General features: G+C 41.2%; 1 protein-coding gene across 1 annotated transcript in view; it reads right to left on the reverse strand.

The window, feature by feature from the left end:
• The window catches only part of LOC137421273 (fibronectin type III and SPRY domain-containing protein 2), a 204,794-nt gene that overhangs the window by 98,219 nt on the left and 78,909 nt on the right, over positions 1-27,666 (reverse strand). The window contains exons 11-13 of the mRNA XM_068107170.2: positions 13,209-13,342; positions 12,927-13,041; positions 8,905-9,081 (exon numbers count right to left, since the gene is read on the reverse strand). Coding sequence (XP_067963271.2) covers positions 8,905-9,081; positions 12,927-13,041; positions 13,209-13,342 — 426 coding nt within the window. The remainder of the gene's footprint in view (positions 1-8,904; positions 9,082-12,926; positions 13,042-13,208; positions 13,343-27,666) is intronic.

The following is a 27,666-nucleotide window of genomic DNA, read 5'->3' on the forward strand; positions in this document are numbered from 1 at the left end:
TATTAATTCGTTTTTAATTTCTTTTTGTGTCGCCTTTAACCCTCCTAGTACCGCAGTGTTCTTTTGAACCTGCTCCACTAACTCCGTCTGTCCCTCTGTCAGCTGTTCCACCTCCTCCGTCAGGTCCTCTATGCCCCCCTGTAACCTAGCCGTATTATTCCTCACCTCTTTCTCCATACGCTTCTCACCTCGCTTTACCTCCTCGCGTAGCCCCGAAACCTCCTCACTCACACCTCGTCGTATCTCCTCTTTCATCTCCTCCATCTTCTTTGTAGATGCCACCCTCATCTGTCCCAATTCATCCCTCTGAGCATCCAATTTGGTTTCTACCCCGATTTTTACCTCCTCTATCTGCTCTCCCATTTGTTTAATTTATCGGGCGGATTGCTCCCCTATCTCCCGCAATTTGCCTTCCATCCTGTTTTCTAACCCCTCTAACCCCTTTTTCATCCCTTCCATTTGATTCTCTTGAGCGGCCATTCTGTTTTCTACCCCCGTTAACCCACTCTTTACCTCTTTTATCCCATTGTCTAACGCCTTACCGGTACCCCTCACTTCGTCCCTCATTACCCACAATTGCTCACCCTGAGCATCCATCCGGTTCCCCATTACCCCCATTTGGTTTCCCATTACCCCCATTTGGCCCTCTAATCGCTCACCCTGAGCATCCATCCGGTTCCCCATTTGCTCACTCTGAGCCTTAATTTGCTCACTCTGAGCATCCATAAGGGCCTTCATTTGGATCATAAAAATGCCCCAATCCATCGGCGGCGCTGCTACGGTCACGGGCGTGGCTAAATTTGGCGCCACAATAACCATGTGCGCGAGGCCGCCATTTTGTGCACCTGATACACCCTCAACCACCTCATTGCTCTCCTCTTCCTTTTCTTCCCCGAAGTCCTGGGTTACCCCTAACCCGTCTATCTCCCCCACCGTCATCCGATCGCCTTGATTGTCCATGGCGCGATCTCAAAATTCGGGTTTTATAAAACAACAAAATTTCGGCAGCTCGTAATTTTGACCAATTTTTTTTCTAGACGTTTTAAAAATTTGGTTCGGGCCTCGAATCCCACTCCCAGACACCAATTGTTACTGATAACACAATTGGTGTTCCAAAATTTGGGCCTAACAAATTTAGTCCCAGGTCCGAATCCAACTCCTGACAACCAATTGTTACAGACGCGGTTTTGATGTTATTTTACCGAGCGGTTGGTATTACCGCGTCCGAACAGTTACTCCCCGATTAGAACCCGATTCCACCCGACGTTGACCAGATCGCACCGCAGATATTCAATCGGGAAACCTCTAAAGCGACCGAAAGAGAAGGAAAAGAGAAGAAGACAGAGTACGGAGGAAGAACAGATTTATTATACACACACAAGCAAAAAGAAAGAGTGACCAAAATTATTTACAAGCAATGGATGGAAAAAGCAGTCACACAGTGCATCGTTAGCTTATTCTATTCAATTTACTTAATCCCAAGACAACGAGTAGGACAGACGACGTTCACACTTACACGGGGGATATTGCAGGCAGGTAGGCTTGAGGTGGATTGCTGGAGAGGGAGGCAAGGTCGGAGGCAGCAGCTCTCAATTCCTCGCGGTTTTTGGCGGGAAAACCCTTCGTCGCGTATCCGCTGCCGATGCTGTAGACGTCACGCGCTGGCTCGGGCACACCTGCTCCTCTCCTTCTGGTGGAGCCGTCTCCCTCCTTTCAGCGCGTCTCTCCAAAGCTGGTTTCCTTTCCGAGTACCTCTCCTCTTTGGCTTGGAGCGTTTCGCATCTCACCGCTCCTCTTGGTGTCGCCTCTTCGCTCATCTCCCAGGTCATCTGGTGAAGCAGTCCCTTACAGTCGCTTTTATAACTCGGGGCGGAATCAAGCCGCCGGCTGCGAGGGCACGCCTACCGGTTCGCTCACCGCGGTGCTGATTGGCCATGCGACCCTCTGGCTCACTCCTCCCCTCTATGACGAGGTGGAGACACGCCTTTCTTCTCCGAGATTAGCACATGGGCAATGGCGGCTTGCGGGATTGAACACAACTCGCACCCTTTTGAAAGGAACTTTGGAGAGCGGAGATGATTTGGGAAATTGGAAGGGCCTACGCTTATTTTGTTTGATACAATGCAAAGTCAATCTAGTGGGAAACACATATTTAACCTACATAGAATAAGGAAATAAACTATTTAAAAAGATATATCGTGGCCTGCGTGTAAGTTTCATGGAATTAACTAGGAGGACGGCTGCGACCATTATTTACATTACGAGGATGTTACACATAACAAAACCATACTTTTTACATTCGTTACACTTCCTCCAAAATTGTTACACTTCTCAAAAAACCGTTACACTTCTCAAAACCGTTACAATATATATATATATATATATATATATATATATATATATATATATATATATATATATATATATATATATATATATATATATATATATATATATATATATATATATATATATATATATATATATATATATATATATATATATATATATATATATATATATATATATATATATGTATATATATATATATATATATATGTATATATATATATATATATATATGTATGTATATATATATATATATATATATGTATATATATATATATATATATATGTATGTATATATATATATGTATGTATATATATATACTCTCTGGTCACACACAGTCAGTCATGGCTGTTGTCTACCGCCCTCCCAAACCACACCCATCATTCCTGTCTGACTTCTCCTACTTTCTGACCCAGCTATGTTCCCTCTCCCCCTCAATCCTCCTCCTTGGTGATTTCAATATCCACATGGACTCCACTGACTCCACGCTAACCACTGACTTCACTGATTTACTCACCTGCTTTAACCTCACTCAACATGTCAACTTTCCTACCCATAACCGTGGTCACATTTTGGACCTTGTCTGCTCTACTGGACTAATTTTGCACCATCTCTCTGGCTCCGACCTCACTCTCTCTGACCACCTAGCCATCACTCTGACCATCAACATCCCCACCCCAGCACCAAGGCATTATCGCACTATCAACTTCCGTAAGCTAAACGCTTTTTCACCTGCCTCATTCTCATCGACCCTCTCTGAAAAAATGTCCACTTCTCCCTTCATTGACCTCCACACCCCTTCCGACCTCACTGACTACTACAACCACACTCTCTCCTCCTGCCTTGACCAGCTTGCGCCTATAAAAACCAAAACAGTTTCTTTCACCCATTCTGCTCCCTGGTTTACCCCTGAGCTCCGCCTAATGAAAACTCGTGCTCGCCAACTTGAAAGACTCCGCAATAAAACAGGTCTCACAGTTCACTCCCAGGCCTACAAGGACCACATACAACACTATAAAGATGCCCTCTCCCGCGCCCGCTCCGCCTACTACTCTCAAATTATCCACTCTGGCTCCGGAAACCCAAAAGCACTCTTCTCTACAATAAACAAACTCCTCAGCCCCCTGAACACCACCACCCAGTCATTCACAATAGACAACTGCATCTCCTTCCTTTCATTCTTCCAACGCAAAATTGAAAACATCTACAACAGCTTGACCACCGCCGCACCCGCTCCCCCTCAAACCACCTGCCCCCCCTTATCCTGCCATCCCCTGTCTCAATTCTCCCCAGTCTCCCCTACTGACCTCTCTGAACTCCTCATCGGAATGAAAACTGCCACCTGCACTCTTGACCCCATCCCCTCCAGCTTTGTCAAGGCCTCCCTTCCTGCTCTTTCTCCACTTATCATTGCAACAATAAACTCCTCCCTGTCTACAGGCATCGTCCCACCATCCCTCAAAATTGCTGCTGTTACCCCCATTCTGAAAAAACCTGGACTAAACCCTGACACCCTAAATAACTTCAGACCCATCTCCAACCTACCCTTTCTGTCAAAGGTTTTGGAACGCGCTGTAGCCACTCAACTCAAGCATCACCTCTCTGCCAATAACCTGTATGAAACATTCCAATCCGGATTCCGGTCCAACCACAGTACTGAAACTGCTCTCCTCAAAATCACCAACGACCTTCTCCTCTCCTCTGATGCTGGCAACCTCAACATTCTCATCCTCCTCGACCTCAGCGCTGCCTTTGACACCATCGATCACACCATCCTCCTCACCCGACTTGAAACCACCTTTAACATTACCGGCACTGCCCTCTCTTGGATTAAATCATACCTCTCTGACAGACGTCAGTTCATCTCCATCAATAACTGCAAATCCCCCACTGCTCCCCTCCCCCAAGGTGTCCCCCAAGGTTCAGTTCTTGGCCCCCTCCTCTTTATCCTTTACCTGTCCCCCCTCGGTCACTTAATCCGCCGTCATGGTCTCCAATTCCACTGCTTCGCCGATGACATCCAGCTTTTCATCTCCACCAAGTCCATCTCCACCGCCACCCACTCTATCCTGACAAACTGCATCACTGAAATAAAATCCTGGCTTCAAATCAACTTCCTCAAACTTAACTGTGATAAATCTGAAATAATCATCATTGGCCCAAAAACGCTCACCAAGTCCACCCATAACTTTGCCCTCAACATCGACGGTTTCCCAGTGTCCACCTCCCCTCACATCCGGAATCTTGGCATCATCTTTGACCAAACCCTCTCCTTCGACAAATACACTAAACAGATCACAAAGACAGCCTTCTTCCACCTGAAAAACATCGCCCGTCTCCGTCCATCCCTCTCCTCTGTGGCTGCAGAAACCCTCATCCACGCCTTCATCACTTCCCGTCTGGACTACTGCAATAGCCTCCTTTATGGTTCACCCTCAACAATCACCAATAAACTCCAATACATTCAGAACTCCGCTGCCCGTCTACTCACCCATTCCCGGACCCGTGACCACATCACCCCCGTCCTTTACAAGCTTCACTGGCTCCCCATCTCCCAGAGAATCCAGTACAAAATCCTCCTCTTGACCTACAAAGCCCTCCATAACCTGGCCCCATCCTACCTGGCTGACCTCCTCTCCAGACACACTCCCACCCGCAACCTCCGCTCTGCTGGTACCAACCTCCTGACCCCCCCCATCCGGACCAAATTTAGATCCTGGGGGGACAGGGCCTTCTCCATCGCTGCTCCCACCCTCTGGAACTCGCTACCTCACACCATCAGAGACTCCTCCTCACTCACCACATTCAAAACATCACTCAAGACCCACCTGTTCAACACTGCATTCAACATTTAACCCACAGCATCTAACCCCTGACTATCTCCTCTCCTTCTCCCTCCTTTGTGCTTTGAATATTTCCCTATTGATTCTTCTTTTTTTGCAATTGTCTTTATGTTTTGCTATGCGTTATGTTTTGCACTCTGTCAAAGCGTCTTTGGGCTTCCTGAAAAGCGCTATATAAAATAAATGCATTATTATTATTATTATATATATATATATATGTATATATATATATATATGTATATATATATATATATATATATATATATATATATATATATACATATATATATACACATACAAACATACATACATACATACATACATATATATACACTACTGGTCAAAAGTTTTAGAACACCTCAATTTTTCCAGCTTTTATTGAAATTTACCCAGTTTAATGTCTCAATGTACTCTGGAATTAAGCATAGAACAAATAAACAATTGGAGATAAAAAAAGAAATCATAGAATCATTTTGTTTAACAAAATTTTATTTAAATTTTTGACTCATCAAAGTAGCCATCTTTTGCAGATATAACCGCCGAACACACTCGTGGAATTCTTTCTACAATGGAAATCAAATAATGTTTGGGAAGTTCTTCCCAACACTGTTGCAGAAGTTCCCACAAATGTGTTGCACTTGTAGGTTGCTTTGCTTTCACACTTCTGTCCAGTTCATTCCAAACCAGCTCGATGGGGTTTAAGTCTGGAGACTGTGCTGGCCATTCCATGATTTGAAGTCTACCGTCTTGTTCTTTTCCTCGAAGGCTGTTTTGACATAGCCTGGAGGTGTGTTTAGGGTCATTATCTTGCTGTAGGATGAACCCCTGACCAACTAGGCGTATACCAGAGGGCATTGCATGGCACTGCAAAATGCTGTGGTAGCCCTTTTGGTTCAGGGTGCCAGTCACTCTGTGCAAGTCGCCGACTCTGGATCCAGCAAAAGAACCCCAGACCATCACGCTTCCTCCTCCATGTTTGACAGTTGGTGTCACACACTGAGGAACCATCCTTTCGCCTACTTGACGGCATACAAAAACCCTGCGTGATAAACCAAAGATTTCAAATTTTGATTCATCGGTCCATAAGACCTTCTTCCAGTCTTCAGTATTCCACTGGTGGTGCTTCATGGCCCAGGCAAGCCTCTTTTTCTTATTTTGCCATCTTAGCAATGGCTTTCTTACTGCCACTCGACCTGTCAAACCTGCAGCACGAAGTCTTCTCTTCACAGTTGAAACTGAGACTTGTTTACTTCGACCAGAGATAAGCTGTTCTTGAAGCTGTTGTCCTGTGAGCCGCCTATCACGCAAGCTGTTGACTCTGAGAAACTTGTCTTCTGATTCTGTTGTGGCTTTGGGTCTGCCAGACCTCTTCCTGTCAGAGTTTCCTCCAGTTTCCAATATACTCCTTCCTGCAGTGCAATATTGTCCAAATAATGCTTCAGAAGGTATAATAACAGTCTGTTCCAATACTGCTTTTATACAGACAGGGGGTTTGTAATCAAGTAATCAGCAGAGGTTGGGACACCTGTAGGAATTGTTTGCATCAACTTTCAAGGCTTAATTTACTTACATTGCTGCAGAACAGCTGTAAGTTGTTAACCCTTTACTTGTTCCCTGAAGAAGGCCTTTTTTTTAACAATATAACTGTGCAATATACATTATTTCCCCGTTTTTGCAAACCTAAACTTTTTTAAAAACCTCGAACAGTATACTGCTTACCATTGTTACCATTTCAGGTTATTCACTGGACATTAAACTGCATAAATTTCAATAAAAATTTGGAAAATTGAGGTGTTCTAAAACTTTTGACCGTTAGTGTATGTATACATATTGTTGTGGATATGAGAATTGTGTTTTTTTGATTGTGTAGTAAATGGTAAAATATCACCCTCCTTCCTCCAGTTGTGTATAAAGGTCAAAAGGGCGTCCCTTAGTTAGGTCATATACAATCACGTTAGCCAATCATAGATTTCCTCCTTGTTGGTAGTTTATTTCCTTATTCTATGTAGGTTAAGGCTTTGTCTTCCATTAATTAATACTCCATTGCACCGAATCAAATAAGAATAGCTCCCCTTCAATAATTATATTTCCCAGCCCAAACTCCCTCTCTGGGTAAAGCAGCTTCACAAGCGTGGGGTGCGCGCCCTCTCATTTCGCTGCAAATAGTGAATATGTGCTCCGTGCTCTGTTTGAACAGGAGGGGCGGGGTCTCCGGGAAGAGGCAAGCCCAGGGCGCGCCACGAGGGTCAGGGCTGTTCAGCCCCATGCCCAAATAAGGGAACAAGCCCGTAGCTCGCCACGAGGGGCGCGCCGTTCGGCGCCATGTCCAAATAAGGAGGCAAGCCCGTGGCATTGCCATATAAGGTCACAGAGCACGGGGGGAGGGCGGTACCGAAACCGACGAGGGCGTGTCACACCCGCGCTTGAGGATGAGATATGCGTGCGAAGATCGCGCAAGGGAGAGATGAGTGAGGGAGCCCCACGAGCAGTTCTGCAGAGGGAGTTCTGAAGTGAGAGTTTTGTGAAGGGAGTTGCTTGAAGGTTCATGAGAGTTGGACAAAGTAGGTACAAGGTCGGTGAGAAGGCATGAACGAGAGGCGTGATCTAGCAAGACTGAGAGAGAGAGACGTGAGGGGGTGCCTGTATTGCAGCAATAGGCCGATACCCTCTAGGCCCTATTGCCGGTCGGTGAGCCGCGAGGCTGTGTTTGCCGGGTTTTCGCCACGACCCCAAAGCGTGGATCGGAGCGCGCGCTTGGAGCCGGACCTCGACGCCTTCCATCTGCCTGGACCCTCCTCTGCTGTCCCAAACCATCCCTGCCTTTCCATCCTTTTGTGTATGTGACTTTGTTCTGTGTGTCTTGTCCCTGGGAATAAGTTAAGCTTGTATAGTTAAGCTAGAAATTGCACTGTGTCTCCTTGATTCCTTCTGTCTTTATTTTATTATCTTTCCTTCTTCCTTGGTTATTTTGGTCCTGTAAATAGTAGGAATAAATAGAGTAGCATTTTCAAACCCTTTTTGCCTTCGTCTTCCTCTTCTTCACATCCGTGTCATCTTTGTGATTTCCCTCATTGGACACCTGTGGCACGATTTTGGCCAACGTTTAAGGAATCGGGTCTAGTCTTGGTAAACGGCTCACGCCGCGGTTCACTTCACTCGGCGCAACATCCATTACGCTGCGGCCGTGAGCGGGGGGTGTTCCTTCGCGTACCGGGAAGCGCTGGTATTTAGGTCATAGGACTTGTGGACCTAAAACCCTACCCAGCGCCGACCGGGCGTGGCGTCATACCCCCGGGACCACGTCGGCCAGTAACAGACGAGGGGCTTAATCCCCCCTCGATAACGGGAACCGAGGCGGACGTCGGGTTCCGCAACAATATATATATATATATATATATATATATATATATCTACAACTATATATATATATATATATATATATATATATATATATATATACATACAGTATATGTATATATTTATTGATATAAAATTATTTTTGGCTAAACAGTTGCACGGGCCCTGCCTATTAGGCGTGAGTCCCCTACAGTAGGATTGTACTGCAGCCAATACCAGGAAGATTATTTAATTCTCAATGTTCTAGACCAGTCCACCCAGGAGGGGGCACATACACTGACACGTGTTTCAGGCTTGTAGGCCCTCGTCAGCATGGAGCAGAAACTCCTCACCCGGAATAGTTCAACTACATACCTGGAAAAGTTATCTGTACAAGATAAACACCAGGAATCATCATCCTCCCCCAGAGACACAGTGCAGGGGAAGGAGCAGCCTACGAGGCCCAGCCGATAAGATGTGGCTCTGCGCACATCAACTTCCCAATAGTGGTGGCCTTTGGGAGGCAGAACCTCAGCCAAGACCTGCAACCATCTGATATTGATAGAAGAAAACAAATTATTATAAAACAAATTATTACATCAAAGAAAATATTTTATAAACAATTAATTTCGTAATTGGTTTAACATGACAATTTGTAAGCAATAAAAAGAATCTTTACTAATTATTATACAATATTTCATATTTGATAACCAATTTTACAACAACATTAGTTATTTGACTTGATTTTATACCACTATGGTAACTGTAATAACCAAGTGCTAACTAAAACCAAGAAAAAACAAAAACTTGAAAGCATCCAAAATTGCGAAGCCCTTTCGCGTTCACTTTGTACTTAAAACTTGATTTTTAAAAAGCAGCTAAATATATATATATATATTTGTATATTTTATATATTTGTGTTCCCCATATTGTCATAAAAAGGTTTGTTGAAAATTTGATGACAAAAGATCAAATGGTAAAAACGTTATGGCATCGACTGACTGACAGACAGACAGACAGACAGAGACACACAAGTGAGTGTAACGCCCCGTGCCCTGTGGCCAAAAATGAGCAAAACAACTATAGATCTTACTCACTGGTCATGTGGTAACTGCAACGTTTACCCTCTGGTCACATACCTGCATGAGGTATCCCAGTTGAGCATGCTCACATACCTGCATGAGGCATCACAGTTTGGGTATGCTCACATACCTGCATGATATCACAGTTTGGGCATGCTCACATACCTGCATGGTATCACAGTTGGGCATGCTCACATACCTGCATGGTATCACAGTTGGGCATGCTCACATACCTGTATGAGGTATCGCAGTTTGGGCATGCTCACATACCTGCATGACGTATCACAGTTGGGTATGCTCACATACCTGCATGACGTATCCCAGTTGGGCATGCTCACATACCTGCATGGCGTATCACAGTTGCGCATGCTCACATGCCTGCATGACATCCCAGTTGGGCATGCTCACATACCTGCATGACGTATCCCAGTCGGGTATGCTCACATACCTGCATGACATATCCCAGTTGGGCATGCTCACATACCTGCATGACGTATCCCAGTCGGGTATGCTCACATACCTGCATGAGGTATTCCAGTTGGGCATGCTCACATACCTGCATGACATATCCCAGTCGGGCATGCTCACATACCTGCATGACGTATCCCAGTCGGGTATGCTCACATACCTGCATGAGGTCTTTGTCTTTCCCTCGCGGTCCCCATGTACTGTCTTTCCCTCGCGGTCCCCATGTACTGTCTTTGTCTTTCCCTCGCGGTCCCCATGTGCTGTTTTTGTCTTTCCCTCGCGGTCCCCATGTACTGTCTTTCCCTCGAGGTCCCCATGTGCTGTTTTTGTCTTTCCCTCGCGGTCCCCATGTACTGTCTTTGTCTTTCCCTCGCGGTCCCCATGTACTGTCTTTGTCTTTCCCTCGCGGTCCCCATGTGCTGTTTTTGTCTTTCCCTCGCGGTCCCCATGTACTGTCTTTGTCTTTCCCTCGCGGTCCCTATGTGCTGCCTTTGTCTTTCCCTCGCGGTCCCCATGTGCTGTCTTTGTCTTTCCCTCGTGGTCCCCATGTACTGTCTTTGTCTTTCCCTCGCGGTCCCCATGTGCTGTTTTTGTCTTTCCCTCGCGGTCCCCATGTACTGTCTTTCCCTCGCGGTTCCCATGTACTGTCTTTCCCTCGCGGTCCCCATGTACTGTCTTTGTCTTTCCCTCGCGGTCCCCATGTGCTGTTTTTGTCTTTCCCTCGCGGTCCCCATGTACTGTCTTTCCCTCGCGGTCCCCATGTACTGTCTTTGTCTTTCCCTCGCGGTCCCCATGTACTGTCTTTGTCTTTCCCTCGCGGTCCCTATGTGCTGTCTTTGTCTTTCCCTCATGGTCCCCATGTGCTGTTTTTGTCTTTCGCCCCGTGCCCTGTGGCCAAAAATGAGCAAAACAACTATAGATCTTACTCACTGGTCATGTGGTAACTGCAACGTTTACCCTCTGGTCACATACCTGCATGAGGTATCCCAGTTGAGCATGCTCACATACCTGCATGAGGCATCACAGTTTGGGTATGCTCACATACCTGCATGATATCACAGTTTGGGCATGCTCACATACCTGCATGGTATCACAGTTGGGCATGCTCACATGTACTGTCTTTCCCTCGCGGTCCCCATGTACTGTCTTTGTCTTTCCCTCGCGGTCCCCATGTGCTGTTTTTGTCTTTCCCTCGCGGTCCCCATGTGCTGTTTTTGTCTTTCCCTCGCGGTCCCCATGTACTGTCTTTCCCTCGCGGTCCCCATGTGCTGTTTTTGTCTTTCCCTCGCGGTCCCCATGTGCTGTTTTTGTCTTTCCCTCGCGGTCCCCATGTACTGTCTTTGTCTTTCCCTCGCGGTCCCTATGTGCTGTCTTTGTCTTTCCCTCGCGGTCCCCATGTGCTGTCTTTGTCTTTCCCTCGTGGTCCCCATGTACTGTCTTTGTCTTTCCCTCGCGGTCCCCATGTGCTGTTTTTGTCTTTCCCTCGCGGTCCCCATGTACTGTCTTTCCCTCGCGGTCCCCATGTACTGTCTTTCCCTCGCGGTCCCCATGTACTGTCTTTGTCTTTCCCTCGCGGTCCCCATGTGCTGTTTTTGTCTTTCCCTCGCGGTCCCCATGTGCTGTTTTTGTCTTTCCCTCGTGGTCCCCATGTACTGTCTTTCCCTCGCGGTCCCCATGTGCTGTTTTTGTCTTTCCCTCGCGGTCCCCATGTACTGTCTTTGTCTTTCCCTCGCGGTCCCTATGTGCTGTCTTTGTCTTTCCCTCGCGGTCCCCATGTGCTGTTTTTGTCTTTCCCTCGCGATCCCCATGTACTGTCTTTCCCTCGCGGTCCCCATGTACTGTCTTTGTCTTTCCCTCGCGGTTGTCAGCTCTTTCACGAGCCTCGATTCAGTATAGAAAAAAAAAAAAAAAAAAAAAAGGTTTTCCAGTTGGGCATGCTCACATACCTGCATGACGTATCCCAGTCGGGCATGCTCACATACCTGCATGAGGTATTCCAGTTGGGCATGCTCACATACCTGCATGACATATCACAGTTGGGCATGCTCACATACCTGCATGACGTATCACAGTTGAGCATGCTCACATACCTGCATGAGGTATTCCAGTTGGGCACGCTCACATACCTGCATGACGAATACCGGTTGGGCATGCTCACATACCTGCATGAGGTATCCAGTTGTGCATGCTCACATACCTGCATGACATATCACAGTTGGGCATGCTCACATGCCTGCATGACATATCCCAGTTGGGCATGCTCACATACCTGCATGAGGTATTCCAGTTGGGCATGCTCGAATACCTGCATGACGTATCCCAGTTGGGCATGCTCACATACATGCATGAGGTATCACAGTTGGGCATGCTCACATACCTGCATGACGTATCACAGTTGGGCATGCTCACATACCTGCATGACGTATCACAGTTGGGCATGCTCACATACCTGCATGACGTATCACAGTTGGGCATGCTCACATACCTGCATGAGGTATTCCACTTGGGCATGCTCACATACCTGCATGACGAATACCAGTTGTGCATGCTCACATACCTGCATGAGGTATCGCAGTTTGGGCATGGTCACATACCTGCATGACGTATCACAGTTGGGTATGCTCACATACCTGCATGACGTATCACAGTTGGGCATGCTCACATACCTGCATGAGGTATTCCACTTGGGCATGCTCACATACCTGCATGAGGTATCCCAGTTGTGCATGCTCACATACCTGCATGAGGTATCGCAGTTTGGGCATGGTCACATACCTGCATGATGTATCACAGTTGGGTATGCTCACATACCTGCATGAGGTATCACAGTTGGGCATGCTCACATACCTGCATGAGGTATCACAGTTGGGCAGGTAGATAACGTTGAACTCTGTTGCTGTGTCATTTTCCGATATCAACAACTCAGGAGATGCTGTCGTCATGTCCAAGACAAATTTTGTACCTTCACAAACAGTAAAATGAAATGCTTCATTGAGATGTTTGCGTTGCTTGCTTTTTCCAGGATAACAAAGTTTTATTTTTAAATCGAAAGTTTGGAAACATCAGTAAATATATCTGCCAGAAATTTGAATTAAAAACACTTAAATGGCACATGAAAAGTTATTATACCTTTAGTGGTCAGAGTTAGGGAATTGCTTCTGTCACTACTGCCGGCGTTATTGACTGATCGCACAAACAAACAATACGTTTGATGATGTCGCAAGGTGATTTCCTTCTCACAGGCCTCACTTTCAGACTCGCACCTGCTTCCGGGGAAGAAACATGGTGGGAAGAACGAATTTATTATTTTAACAGAAAAATGTTATTTCATCTCCGTCATCACGTAACGTGTTAGTGGGGCGGCTTAGCCCAAATATTCAAAAGAATTGTGCATTTTGTGAAACAAGCACCAAATTTGGCACAAATGTACATTAATATGTTGCGAACATTTTCAGATATTGGGCCACTTGAAATTCCGTAATTTTTTTTTTCAAATTTTTTCAAATTTCGTAATTTCAAATTTTTCGGGTGACACCGTCACAATTTCGGTCTTCGAGGCCGGCCGATAGGCAAAGTGTGACCGGAAGGGACGAGGTTCTCCTGACCACGTGGCCCTCGATCTGGGAAGCGAGAGGCGTTCCATTAGTGGACGCGCCCCTCACGCCCGACTTTTGGGCGGCCCCGGCAGGCCGTTTGTTTTGACGTTCCGTGACAGGCCCCGCACCCCCACCTCCGGGCCGACCGGAAGCTTGTGCTGAGTACATCATACCTGAACAACTCAGTGAGGCAGAACACAGCAGTGCACACCAGGGTGACCCCTTCAGTGCATAAACCAATTAACCTGTCCACTGCAGGGCATATAGAAATGAAGTTATTTTCTGCATATAATAATAATATAAGTTCAGTTCTATATAACAATTTCTGTTATCACCACTACCACTACAACTACAACTACCACTACTACTACTACAAGCTTTGTCTGGAATTTTGTGGACTAACAGACAAACAGACATACAGACAAGCTGGGATCAAAACATTACCTCCTTCCACCATTGAGTGTAGAGGTAAACATCATGGAAATTATATCATGCCCTAGATTTAATTCATGCTTACCCGTGTATTTGCTTCACTGGTTCACAAGGTCTTTTGCATACATGTAATTCAGACTCTCGTCTTCATTGCTGACCACACAATGTTCGCAACATATTAATGTACATTTGTGCCAAATTTGGTGCTTGTATCACAAAATGCACAATTCTTTTGAATATTTGGGCTAAGCCGCCCCACTATATCGGCCGGCCTCGAAGACCGAAATTGTGACGGTGTCACCCGAAAAATTTGAAATTACGAAATTTGAAAAAATTTGAAAAAAAAAATTACGGAATTTCAAGTGGCCCAATATCTGAAAATGTTCGCAACATATTAATGTACATTTGTGCCAAATTTGGTGCTTGTATCACAAAATGCACAACAGGTTTGCTATGCTGCTACACTATGTACACTGCATAATCACCAACACATTTCAACAAACAGTCCAATTTAGTTGAGGTTGTAGATTAAGTTTGTGATTGAGTAAGAAGATAATAATATTGATTTCGTGTGTGAATTATGATGCTTCTTCTTGGATTGGAGCTCCTCCTGCTCACATGCCTCTTATATAGGCCGAGGCCAAGACAATGGGAAAAATCGATATTGATCCCGAAAAGTCGCCAACAAAAAAATCGGTATTTATATTTTTTATGTTGGAGGCTCCAGGCACGGACTATGTAGCCCTTATCGAGGCCAGGCCTTAAATATAAGAGAAGAAAAGTATATGATGAAAAGTGTATAATGAAAAGTGTATGACGAAAAGTGTATGATGAAAAGTGTATGATGAAAAGTGTATGATGAAAAGTGTAGGATGAAATGTGTATGATGAAAAGTGTATGATGAAAAGTGTAGGATGAAATGTGTATGATGAAAAGTGTATGATGAAAAGTGTATGATGAAAAGTTTATGATGAAAAGTGTAGGATGAAATGTGTATGATGAAAAGTGTATGATGAAAAGTTTATGATGAAAAGTGTAGTATGAAATGTGTATGATGAAAAGTGTATGATGAAAAGTTTATGATGAAAAGTGTAGGATGAAATGTGTATGATGAAAAGTGTATAATGAAAAGTGTATGACGAAAAGTGTATGATGAAAAGTGTATGATGAAAAGTTTATGATGAAAAGTGTAGGATGAAATGTGTATGATGAAAAGTGTATGATGAAAAGTTTATGATGAAAAGTGTATGATGAAAAGTGTATGATGAAAAGTGAATAATGAAAAGTGTATAATGAAAAGTGTATAATGAAAAGTGTATAATGAAAAGTGTATGATGAAAAGTGTATAATGAAAAGTGTATAATGAAAAGTGTATGATGAAAAGTGTATAATGAAAAGTGTATAATGAAAAGTGTATAATGAAAAGTGTATAATGAAAAGTGTATGATGAAAAGTGTATGATGAAAAGTGTATAATGAAAAGTGTATAATGAAAAGTGTGTAATGAAAAGTGTATAATGAAAAGTGTATGATGAAAAGTGTATAATGAAAAGTGAATAATGAAAAGTGTATAATGAAAAGTGTATAATGAAAAGTCTATAATGAAAAGTGTATGATGAAAAGTGTATAATGAAAAGTGTATGATGAATAGTGTATAATGAAAAGTGTATAATGAAAAGTGTATGATGAATAGTGTATAATGAAAAGTGTATGATGAATAGTGTATAATGAAAAGTGTATGATGAAAAGTGAATAATGAAAAGTGTATGATGAATAGTGTATGATGACAAGTGAATAATGAAAAGTGTATGGTGAAAAGTGTATGCTGAAAAGTGAATAATGAAAAGTATATGATGAAAAGTGAATGATGAAAAGTGTATAATGAAAAGTGTATGATGAAAAGTGTATGATGAAAAGTTTATGATGAAAAGTGAATAATGAAAAGTATATGATGAAAAGTGAATTATGAAAAGTGTATAATGAAAAGTGTATAATGAAAAGTGTATGATGAAAAGTGTATGATGAAAAGTGTATGATGAAAAGTGTATAATGAAAAGTGTATGATGAAAAGTGTATGATGAAAAGTGTATGATGAAAAGTGTATGATGAAAAGTGTATGTTGAAAAGTGTATGATGAAAAGTGTATGATGAAAAGTGAATGATGAAAAGTGAATAATGAAAAGTGTATGATGAAAAGTGTATGATGAAAAGTGTATGATGAATAGTGTATAATGAAAAGTGTATGATGAAAAGTGTATGATGAAAAGTGTATGATGAATAGTGTATAATGAAAAGTGTATGATGAAAAGTGTATGATGAAAAGTGTATGATGAATAGTGTATAATGAAAAGTGTATGATGAATAGTGTATAATGAAAAGTGTATGATGAAAAGTGTATGATGAATAGTGTATAATGAAAAGTGTATGATGAAAAGTGTATGATGAAAAGTGTATGATGAAAAGTGTATGATGAAAAGTGTATGATGAATAGTGTATAATGAAAAGTGTATGATGAAAAGTGTATGATGAAAAGTGTATGATGAATAGTGTATAATGAAAAGTGTATGATGAAAAGTGTATGATGAATAGTGTATAATGAAAATGTATGATGAATAGTGTATAATGAAAAGTGTATGATGAATAGTGTATAATGAAAAGTGTATGATGAATAGTGTATAATGAAAAGTGTATGATGAATAGTGAATAATGACAAGTGTATGATGAATAGTGTATGATGAAAAGTGAATAATGAAAAGTGTATGATGAATAGTGTATGATGACAAGTGAATAATGAAAAGTGTATGGTGAAAAGTGTATGCTGAAAAGTGAATAATGAAAAGTATATGATGAAAAGTGAATTATGAAAAGTGTATAATGAAAAGTGTATAATGAAAAGTGTATAATGAAAAGTGTATGATGAAAAGTGTATGATGAAAAGTTTATGATGAAAAGTGAATAATGAAAAGTATATGATGAAAAGTGAATTATGAAAAGTGTATAATGAAAAGTGTATGATGAAAAGTGTATGATGAAAAGTGTATGATTAAAAGTGTATGATGAAAAGTGTATGATGAAAAGTGTATGATGAAAAGTGTATGATGAAAAGTGTATGATGAAAAGTGTATGATGAAAAGTGTATGTTGAAAAGTGTATGATGAAAAGTGTATGATGAAAAGTGTATGATGAAAAGTGTATGATGAAAAGTGTCTGATGAAAAGTGTATGTTGAAAAGTGTATGATGAAAAGTGTATGATGAAAAGTGTATGACGAAAAGTGTATGATGAAAAGTGTATGATGACAAGTGTATGATGAAAAGTGTATGTTGAAAAGTGTATAATGAAAAGTGTATGATGAAAAGTGTATGATGAAAAGTGTATGATGAAAAGTGTATGATGAAAAGTGTATGATGAAAAGTGTATAATGAAAAGTGTATAATGAAAAGTGTATAATGAAAAGTGTATAATGAAAAGTGTATGATGAAAAGTGTAGGATGAAAAGTGTATGATGAAAAGTGTATGATGAAAAGTGTATGATGAAAAGTGTATGATGAAAAGTGTATGATGAAAAGTGTATGATGAAAAGTGTATAATGAAAAGTGTATAATGAAAAGTGTATGATGAAAAGTGAATAATGAAAAGTGTATAATGAAAAGTGTATAATGAAAAGTGTATGATGAAAAGTGTATGATGAAAAGTGAATAATGAAAAGTGTATAATGAAAAGTGTATAATGAAAAGTGTATGATGAAAAGTGTATGATGAAAAGTGAATAATGAAAAGTGTATGATGAAAAGTGTATGATGAAAAGTGTATGATGAAAAGTGAATAATGAAAAGTGTATAATGAAAAGTGTATGATGAATAGTGTATGATGAAAAGTGTATGATGAAAAGTGAATAATGAAAAGTGTATGATGAAAAGTGGATGATGAATAGTGTATGATGAAAAGTGAATAATGAAAAGTGTATGATGAAAAGTGTATGATGAAAAGTGTATGATGAATAGTGTATAATGAAAAGTGTATGATGAAAAGTGTATGATGAAAAGTGTATGATGAATAGTGTATAATGAAAAGTGTATGATGAAAAGTGTATGATGAATAGTGTATAATGAAAAGTGTATGATGAAAAGTGAATAATGAAAAGTGTATAATGAAAAGTGTATAATGAAAAGTGTATGATGAAAAGTGTATAATGAAAAGTGTATGATGAAAAGTGTATGATGAAAAGTGTATAATGAAAAGTGTATAATGAAAAGTGTATGATGAAAAGTGTATAATGAAAAGTGTATGATGAAAAGTGTATGATGAAAAGTGAATAATGAAAAGTGTATGATGAAAAGTGTATGATGAATAGTGTATGATGAAAAGTGAATAATGAAAAGTGTATGATGAAAAGTGTATGATGAAAAGTGTATGATGAATAGTGTATAATGAAAAGTGTATGATGAAAAGTGTATGATGAAAAGTGTATGATGAATAGTGTATAATGAAAAGTGTATGATGAAAAGTGTATGATGAAAAGTGTATGATGAATAGTGTATAATGAAAAGTGTATGATGAATAGTGTATGATGAAAAGTGTATGATGAATAGTGTATAATGAAAAGTGTATGATGAATAGTGTATAATGAAAAGTGTATGATGAAAAGTGTATAATGAAAAGTGTATGATGAAAAGTGTATGATGAAAAGTGTATGATGAAAAGTGTATGATGAATAGTGTATAATGAAAAGTGTATGATGAAAAGTGTGTGATGAAAAGTGTATGATGAATAGTGTATAATGAAAAGTGTATGATGAATAGTGTATAATGAAAAGTGTATTATGAATAGTGTATAATGAAAAGTGTATGATGAATAGTGTATAATGAAAAGTGTATGATGAATAGTGAATAATGAAACGTGTATGATGAATAGTGTATAATGAAAAGTGTATGATGAATAGTGTATAATGAAAAGTGTATGATGAATAGTGTATAATGAAAAGTGTATGATGAATAGTGTATAATGAAAAGTGTATGATGAATAGTGTATAATGAAAAGTGTATGATGAATAGTGAATAATGAAAAGTGTATGATGAATAGTGTATGATGAATAGTGTATGATGAAAAGTGAATAATGAAAAGTGTATGATGAATAGTGTATGATGACAAGTGAATAATGAAAAGTGTATGATGAATAGTGTATGATGACAAGTGAATAATGAAAAGTGTATGATGAAAAGTGTATAATGAAAAGTGTATGATGAAAAGTGTATGGTGAAAAGTGTATGCTGAAAAGTGAAAAATGAAAAGTATATGATGAAAAGTGAATTATGAAAAGTGTATAATGAAAAGTGTATAATGAAAAGTGTATGATGAAAAGTGAATTATGAAAAGTGTATAATGAAAAGTGTATAATGAAAAGTTTATGATGAAAAGTGAATTATGAAAAGCATATGATGAAAAGTGAATTATAAAAAGTGTATAATGAAAAGTGTATAATGAAAAGTGTATGATGAAAAGTGTATGATGAAAAGTGAATAATGAAAAGTGTATGATGAATAGTGTATGATGACAAGTGAATAATGAAAAGTGTATGCTGAAAAGTGAATAATGAAAAGTGAATAATGAAAAGTTTATGATGAATAGTGTATGGTGAAAAGTTTATGATGAAAAGTGTATGATGAAAAGTGTATTGTTACATATTTATGTGAATGTATGTGAATTACCATTCAGGTCTTTGCTTATCCGTGTGTAGTATATTAAGTTGTTGTGTAGTTGTTGTGGTTGGAGGGTCAGGAGCCCTTCTGAGGGAGTGGCCGGAAACGGAAGTGACCGGAAACGGAAGAGAAAAAGACACGAGGAAAAAAGGACGAGGATTATTCTTCCTCGCCCCGCTCCGACACAAGGTGGGATCGACCTTGCGCTGCGTGGAAAAGCGGCGTTCCGATCCGAAGCCTGTCTGGCGAGAGGAATTACCGGGACGTGTACCGGCCCGGTGGAGACGGCAAGTTGACGTGGGGCCGTGCATCGACCCCGGGTCTGGCCTCGTTCGCGGCACCGTCCAAACAGACGCGTGCGGGTCGCACGTTGGGGCCTAACGCGCCTTGCAAGCGGCGTGGGGTTTGGCTTGCTTTACCGTATCCGTTACGCGTGGCCACGAGGGGCTGCAGCCACGGTGCCTGGTACGATACCTGCCCGGTGAAAACACGTCCACCCGGGGTTCGTTCTACCGCCCGAGTGCGGTGACGGCGACCATCATCTTGGTCAGGAGGGGCCCAGAGACATTGTGCGGGACCGAGACCAAAAGGGTGTCGTGAGTACTCACCGGGACACACGTATATAAGATGGCCATCTTACTCATAGGAAAGTGCTTGTGAATTGGGAATTGTTGATGGTTGTATATGGTTGATTGCTCGGGGAAAATCTCCGTGGTTGTGTCATTGCAATTGTATGGTCATTCCCATTGAAATATATCCTTGAACGTCAGTTGTCTCTGGGGTGAAATTCATATGGATTGCGTGGCGAAAAAGCATATTTAATACAGCTTTCTGGCGAAGTTCCTCTCACGGTCCGGGGGTCACCGAGACCAGGTATTCACCGAGGGGACCACGTAACAGAATTGGGGGCTCGTCCAAATTTCGATTTGCGGTTTCGCAATTGGGTCTACGTCCGGGATTTAAAATTGTATAAAATAATAAAATAATAATTTTTTATTAATTAAAAATTATTAATTAATTATTAATTGGTAATTTTTTTTTTTGAGAAATTGGGGTAAAGTCTTGGGTGAAGGTTAACAGGTGTTAACGATAGGCACCATGGCGTTTGTGGCACAGAACTTTGGGGTAACCCCGAGTGAGGCACAGTTCAGAGCGTTGCTAAAGTCGGACCTCTTGAAATTGGCCAAACATTTTAACTTGGAGGTCCGAACTAATTTGAGGAAGGCAGAGTTGCAGGCCACGGTGATACAATCTATGGTGGGATTAGGAACATGGGACGAGTTAGCCTGGGAGTGGCTACCCGAAGAACCAGAAGACGTTGAGCTCCGGAAACTGGAGTTGCAATTACGGAGCCAGGAACGGATCAAAGAAGAAGAAAGGAAAGCAGAAGAGAGGAGAGAAGAGAAACAAGCAGAGGAAAGGAGAGTGGAACGAGAACTCCAGGAAAGGTTAAAAGAAGAAGAAAGGAAAGCAGAAAAGGAAAGAGCAGAAGAAGAAAGGAAAGCAGAAAAGGAAAGAGCAGAAGAAGAAAGGAAAGCAGAAAAGGAAAGAGCAGAAGAAGAAAGGAAAGCAGAAGAGAGGAGGGAAGAGAAACAAGCAGAGGAAAGGAGAGTGGAACGAGAACTCCAGGAAAGGTTAGAAGACAAAAAAGCAGAGGAAAGGAGAGCTGCAAGGGACCTCGAAGCAGAGGAGAGAAAAGCGGAAAGGGAATTAAAGGAACGTGACATGGAGCTTCAGCAAGAAATCAAATTCAAGGAGCTGGAGTTAATGAGAGAACGGGGAGAGGCACCACCCTTGCTGACGGGGTCGACACCTAACCAGAAAACCTGGGATGTGGGCAGACATGTGAGGCTGGTTCCACCGTTCAGTGAAAAAGAAGTCGCGAAATTTTTTCCACACTTTGAGAAAGTGGCTCGACAATTAAACTGGCCGGAGGAGGCCTGGACCATACTCGTGCAAAGTGTGCTGGTGGGGAAAGCTCAGGAAATTTATTCGGCGCTACCAATGGACCAATGTGCAGATTATGAGGTACTGAAGAAGCACATCCTCAAGGCCTATGAGTTGGTTCCGGAAGCTTACAGGCAAAAATTCAGGAATGCCAGGAAGAGGGAGAGTGAGACCCATGTGGAGTTTGCCAGAGTGAAAGAAAACATGTTTGATCGGTGGTGTGAGTCAAAAGGAGTCGGGAAAGACTTCGAAACATTGCGGGACTTGATCCTGGTGGAGGAATTCCAGCAGTGTGTCCACGAGGACATCAAAGTGTACCTGCAGGAAAAGAAAGTACCAAAGTTGTGGGACGCAGCCACCATGGCAGATGATTATGCCTTAACCCACCGAATAGGGGTCCACGAACCTAACTCCTCGCCTAGATCTCCGCAGGGGAGGTGGGGAACAGCAGGTGCGGAGAACGACCATACATGGCGGCGGCCTCAAGATGATTATGGGGACAACTATGATACCCCACCGGTTCGAAATCAGAGGGATGCGGGCCCACGACAAACTTATAGTTCGGGGGGCCCGAGGCAGACCCCGAGTTTTTCCTCCGGGCCTACTTGCGCGTTTTGCAAGAAATCTGGACACTTGATGTCCAGTTGTTACCTCATGAAAAGGGACAACCCAGAGCGGAGACCGACTATTACAACTCCGAATGCGATGGCTAGCGTAAGAAATCGCCATCAAAAGGGTTACCAACCATTTATTTCAGAGGGGTTTGTGTCACTGGATGGAGCCTCGACTAACCGGAGACCGGTTAGGATATTGAGGGACACAGGGGCCCATCAATCTTTAATGCTTGAAGGCATTTTGCCATGGTCCGAGGAGACGGCAACGGGGGATAGTGTTCGTTTACAGGGGATCGGGGGCGGTGTTAGTGCACCCCTTCAGGTCATCCAGTTGGAGTCCGATTTGGTGTCAGGACCGGTCACCGTCGGTTTACAAGCCACGCTTCCTGTAGAGGGTGTATCTGTGGTTATCGGGAATGATTTGGCCGGGGGTCAAGTTTATGGTAACCTGAGGGTTGGTAAAGAGCCCAGCAGGGAAAATAACATCACACCAGCTCGGGATGGCGACCAAAGTGCCAAGTTATTTGTAGGGGGACTGAACTTCAAAACAGAGGAAGAAGTTCTGACCTCTGTCTTCAACAGATATGGGCCGCTGGTGGAAGTGCGGTTGGTAAGAGACTGGGAAACGCAACAGTCAAGAGGGTTCGGCTTTGTCACGTTTGCCAGCACAAAAGACGCCAGAGAGGCAGAGAAGAATTGGAATGGCAAGGATTTGGAGGGTCGGACCATAACAGTAGGGAAGGCATTTCGTAGGCGTCGAGAGGTCTACAGGAGAGGACAACTGGGCGGTAGTTTTGGTAGTGGCCGAGAAGGAGACCGCTATTCATGGGACTACAGGGACCAGTGGTCCCACCCTAATTATTAGGGAAGTTCTGAGAAGTTGAAGCACTGAAGGCGGCGGAGCCGCCGAGCCAAGATTCCTACACGAATTAACCGTGAATGCCGTTCCTAAAGGCGTCCATGTAGTGAACTTTCATGCACGGACTAACCGTGAACTCCACGTTCCTCAAGGCGCCCATGTAGAGAACTTTCCTGCACGGACTAACCGTGAACTCCGCGTTCCTAAAGGCATCCATGTAGTGAATACTCGGCTTGGCCTCCCGGAAAAAGTGCTATCGAGTTGCTTAACTTTGGATCTTTGATCAACCCCTTAACCTTCATTCCCAAGAAACTGACGGTCAAAGTCAGAGGGTCATGAGAGGGAGTTTAATTTGGCAGGGACAATGTCGTTGTTGGTACTTAGTCCAGAGGGAGTAATCTGGAGGGGTTGTGGTGAAATTTTGGGTGCTTTATTTTTAAGTGATAACTGTGCCCGGGGGGAACGGATAATGTGGGGGGGGTTGAGTTATCTGGTTTGTTTCTCCAAATTGGCCGGCAAAGAAAGTTTTCGCTGGGTTCAAACTTTCTTTCTTGAAGGGGGGGAGTGTTACATATTTATGTGAATGTATGTGAATTACCATTCAGGTCTTTGCTTATCCGTGTGTAGTATATTAAGTTGTTGTGTAGTTGTTGTGGTTGGAGGGTCAGGAGCCCTTCTGAGGGAGTGGCCGGAAACGGAAGTGACCGGAAACGGAAGAGAAAAAGACACGAGGAAAAAAGGACGAGGATTATTCTTCCTCGCCCCGCTCCGACACAAGGTGGGATCGACCTTGCGCTGCGTGGAAAAGCGGCGTTCCGATCCGAAGCCTGTCTGGCGAGAGGAATTACCGGGACGTGTACCGGCCCGGTGGAGACGGCAAGTTGACGTGGGGCCGTGCATCGACCCCGCGTCTGGCCTCGTTCGCGGCACCGTCCAAACAGACGCGTGCGGGTCGCACGTTGGGGCCTAACGCGCCTTGCAAGCGGCGTGGGGTTTGGCTTGCTTTACCGTATCCGTTTCGCGTGGCCACGAGGGGCTGCAGCCACGGTGCCTGGTACGATACCTGCCCGGTGAAAACACGTCCACCCGGGGTTCGTTCTACCGCCCGAGTGCGGTGACGGCGACCATCATCTTGGTCAGGAGGGGCCCAGAGACATTGTGCGGGACCGAGACCAAAAGGGTGTCGTGAGTACTCACCGGGACACACGTATATAAGATGGCCATCTTACTCATAGGAAAGTGCTTGTGAATTGGGAATTGTTGATGGATGTATATGGTTGATTGCTCGGGGAAAATCTCCGTGGTTGTGTCATTGCAATTGTATGGTCATTCCCATTGAAATATATCCTTGAACGTCAGTTGTCTCTGGGGTGAAATTCATATGGATTGCGTGGCGAAAAAGCATATTTAATACAGCTTTCTGGCGAAGTTCCTCTCACGGTCCGGGGGTCACCGAGACCAGGTATTCACCGAGGGGACCACGTAACAGTATGATGAAAAGTGTATAATGAAAAGTGTATAATGAAAAGTGTATGATGAAAAGTGAATAATGAAAAGTGTATAATGAAAAGTGTATAATGAAAAGTGTATGATGAAAAGTGTATGATGAAAAGTGTATGATGAAAAGTGAATAATGAAAAGTGTATGATGAAAAGTGTATAATGAAAAGTGTATAATGAAAAGTTTATGATGAAAAGTGAATAATGAAAAGTGTATGATGAAAAGTGGATGATGAAAAGTGTATGATGAAAAGTGTATGATGAATAGTGTATGATGAAAAGTGTATGATGAAAAGTGTATGATGAATAGTGTATAATGAAAAGTGTATGATGAATAGTGTATAATGAAAAGTGTATGATGAAAAGTGTATGATGAAAAGTGTATGATGAATAGTGTATGATGAATAGTGTATAATGAAAAGTTTATGATGAAAAGTGAATAATGAAAAGTGTATGATGAAAAGTGGATGATGAAAAGTGTATGATGAATAGTGTATAATGAAAAGTGTATGATGAAAAGTGTATGATGAAAAGTGTATGATGAATAGTGTATAATGAAAAGTGTATGATGAATAGTGTATAATGAAAAGTGTATGATGAAAAGTGTATGATGAAAAGTGTATAATGAAAAGTGTATGATGAATAGTGTATAATGAAAAGTGTATGATGAAAAGTGTATAATGAAAAGTGTATGATGAAAAGTGTATGATGAATAGTATATAATGAAAAGTGTATGATGAAAAGTGTGTGATGAAAAGTGTATGATGAATAGTGTATAATGAAAAGTGTATGATGAATAGTGTATAATGAAAAGTGTATGATGAATAGTGTATAATGAAAAGTGTATGATGAATAGTGTATAATGAAAAGTGTATGATGAATAGTGAATAATGAAAAGTGTATGATGAATAGTGTATGATGAGAAGTGAATAATGAAAAGTGTATGGTGAAAAGTGTATGCTGAAAAGTGAATAATGAAAAGTATATGATGAAAAGTGAATTATGAAAAGTGTATAATGAAAAGTGTATAATGAAAAGTGTATGATGAATAGTGTATAATGAAAAGTGTATGATGAAAAGTGAATAATGAAAAGTGTATGATGAATAGTGTATGATGAGAAGTGAATAATGAAAAGTGTATGGTGAAAAGTGTATGCTGAAAAGTGAATAATGAAAAGTATATGATGAAAAGTGAATTATGAAAAGTGTATAATGAAAAGTGTATAATGAAAAGTGTATGATGAAAAGTGAATTATGAAAAGTGTATAATGAAAAGTGTATGATGAAAAGTTTATGATGAAAAGTGAATAATGAAAAGTATATGATGAAAAGTGAATTATGAAAAGTGTATAATGAAAAGTGTATGATGAAAAGTGTATGATGAAAAGTGTATGATGAAAAGTTTATGATGAAAAGTGAATAATGAAAAGTTTATGATGAAAAGTGTATGATGAAAAATGTATGATGAAAAGTGTATGATGAAAAGTGTATGATGAAAAGTGTATGATGAAAAGTGTATGATGAAAAGTGTAGGATGAAAAGTGTGTGATGAAAAGTGTATGATGAAAAGTGTATAATGAAAAGTGTATGATGAAAAGTGTAGGATGAAAAGTGTGTGATGAAAAGTGTATGATGAAAAGTGAATAATGAAAAGTGTATGATGAAAAGTGTATGATGAAAAATGTATGATGAAAAGTGTATGATGAAAAGTGTATGATGAAAAGTGTATGATGAAAAGTGTAGGATGAAAAGTGTGTGATGAAAAGTGTATAATGAAAAGTGTATAATGAAAAGTGTATAATGAAAAGTGTATAATGAAAAGTGTATGATGAAAAGTGTATGATGAAAAGTGTATGATGAAAAGTGTATGATGAAAAGTGTAGGATGAAAAGTGTATGTTGAAAAGTGTATGATGAAAAGTGTATGATGAAAAAAGTGTATGATGAAAAGTTTGTGATGAAAAGTGTATGATGAAAAGTGTATGATGAAAAGTGTATGATGAAAAGTGTATGATGAAAAGTGTAGGATGAAAAGTGTATGATGAAAAGTGTATGATGAAAAGTGTATGATGAAAAGTGTATGATGAAAAGTGGAGGATGAATAGTGAATCATGAAAAGTGTATGATGAATAGTGTATGATGAAAAGTGAATAATGAAAAGTGTATGATGAATAGTGTATGATGACAAGTGAATAATGAAAAGTGTATGGTGAAAAGTGTGTGCTGAAAAGTGAATAATGAAAAGTATATGATGAAAAGTGTATGATGAAAAGTGTATGATGAAAAGTGTAGGATGAAAAGTGTAGGATGAAAAGTGTATGATGAAAAGTGTATGATGAAAAGTGTATGATGAAAAGTGTATGATGAAAAGTTTGTGATGAAAAGTGTATGATGAAAAGTGTATGATGAAAAGTGTAGGATGAATAGTGAATAATGAAAAGTGTATGATGAATAGTGTATGATGACAAGTGAATAATGAAAAGTGTATAATGAAAAGTTATGATGAAAACTTTATGATGAAAAGTGAATAATGAAAAGTGTATGATGAAAAGTGTAGGATGAATAGTGAATAATGAAAAGTGTATGATGAATAGTGTAAGATGAAAAGTTTATGATGAAAAGTGTATGATGAATAGTGTATGATGAAAAGTGAATAATGAAAAGTGTATAATGAAAAGTTTATGATGAAAAGTGTATGATGAAAAGTTTATGATGAAAAGTGAATAATGAAAAGTTTATGATGAAAAGTGTATGATGAAAAGTGTATGATGAAAAGTTTATGATGAAAAGTGTGGGATGAAAAGTGTGTGATGAAAAGTGTATGATGAAAAGTGAATGATGAAAAGTGAATAATGAAAAGTGTATGATGAAAAGTGTATGATGAAAAGTGTATGATGAAAAGTGAATAATGAAAAGTGTATAATGAAAAGTGTATGATGAAAAGT

This window comes from Myxine glutinosa, chromosome 2, assembly GCF_964187855.1.
Source record: "Myxine glutinosa chromosome 2, kmMyxGlut1.1, whole genome shotgun sequence".
Lineage (NCBI taxonomy): Eukaryota > Metazoa > Chordata > Myxini > Myxiniformes > Myxinidae > Myxine > Myxine glutinosa.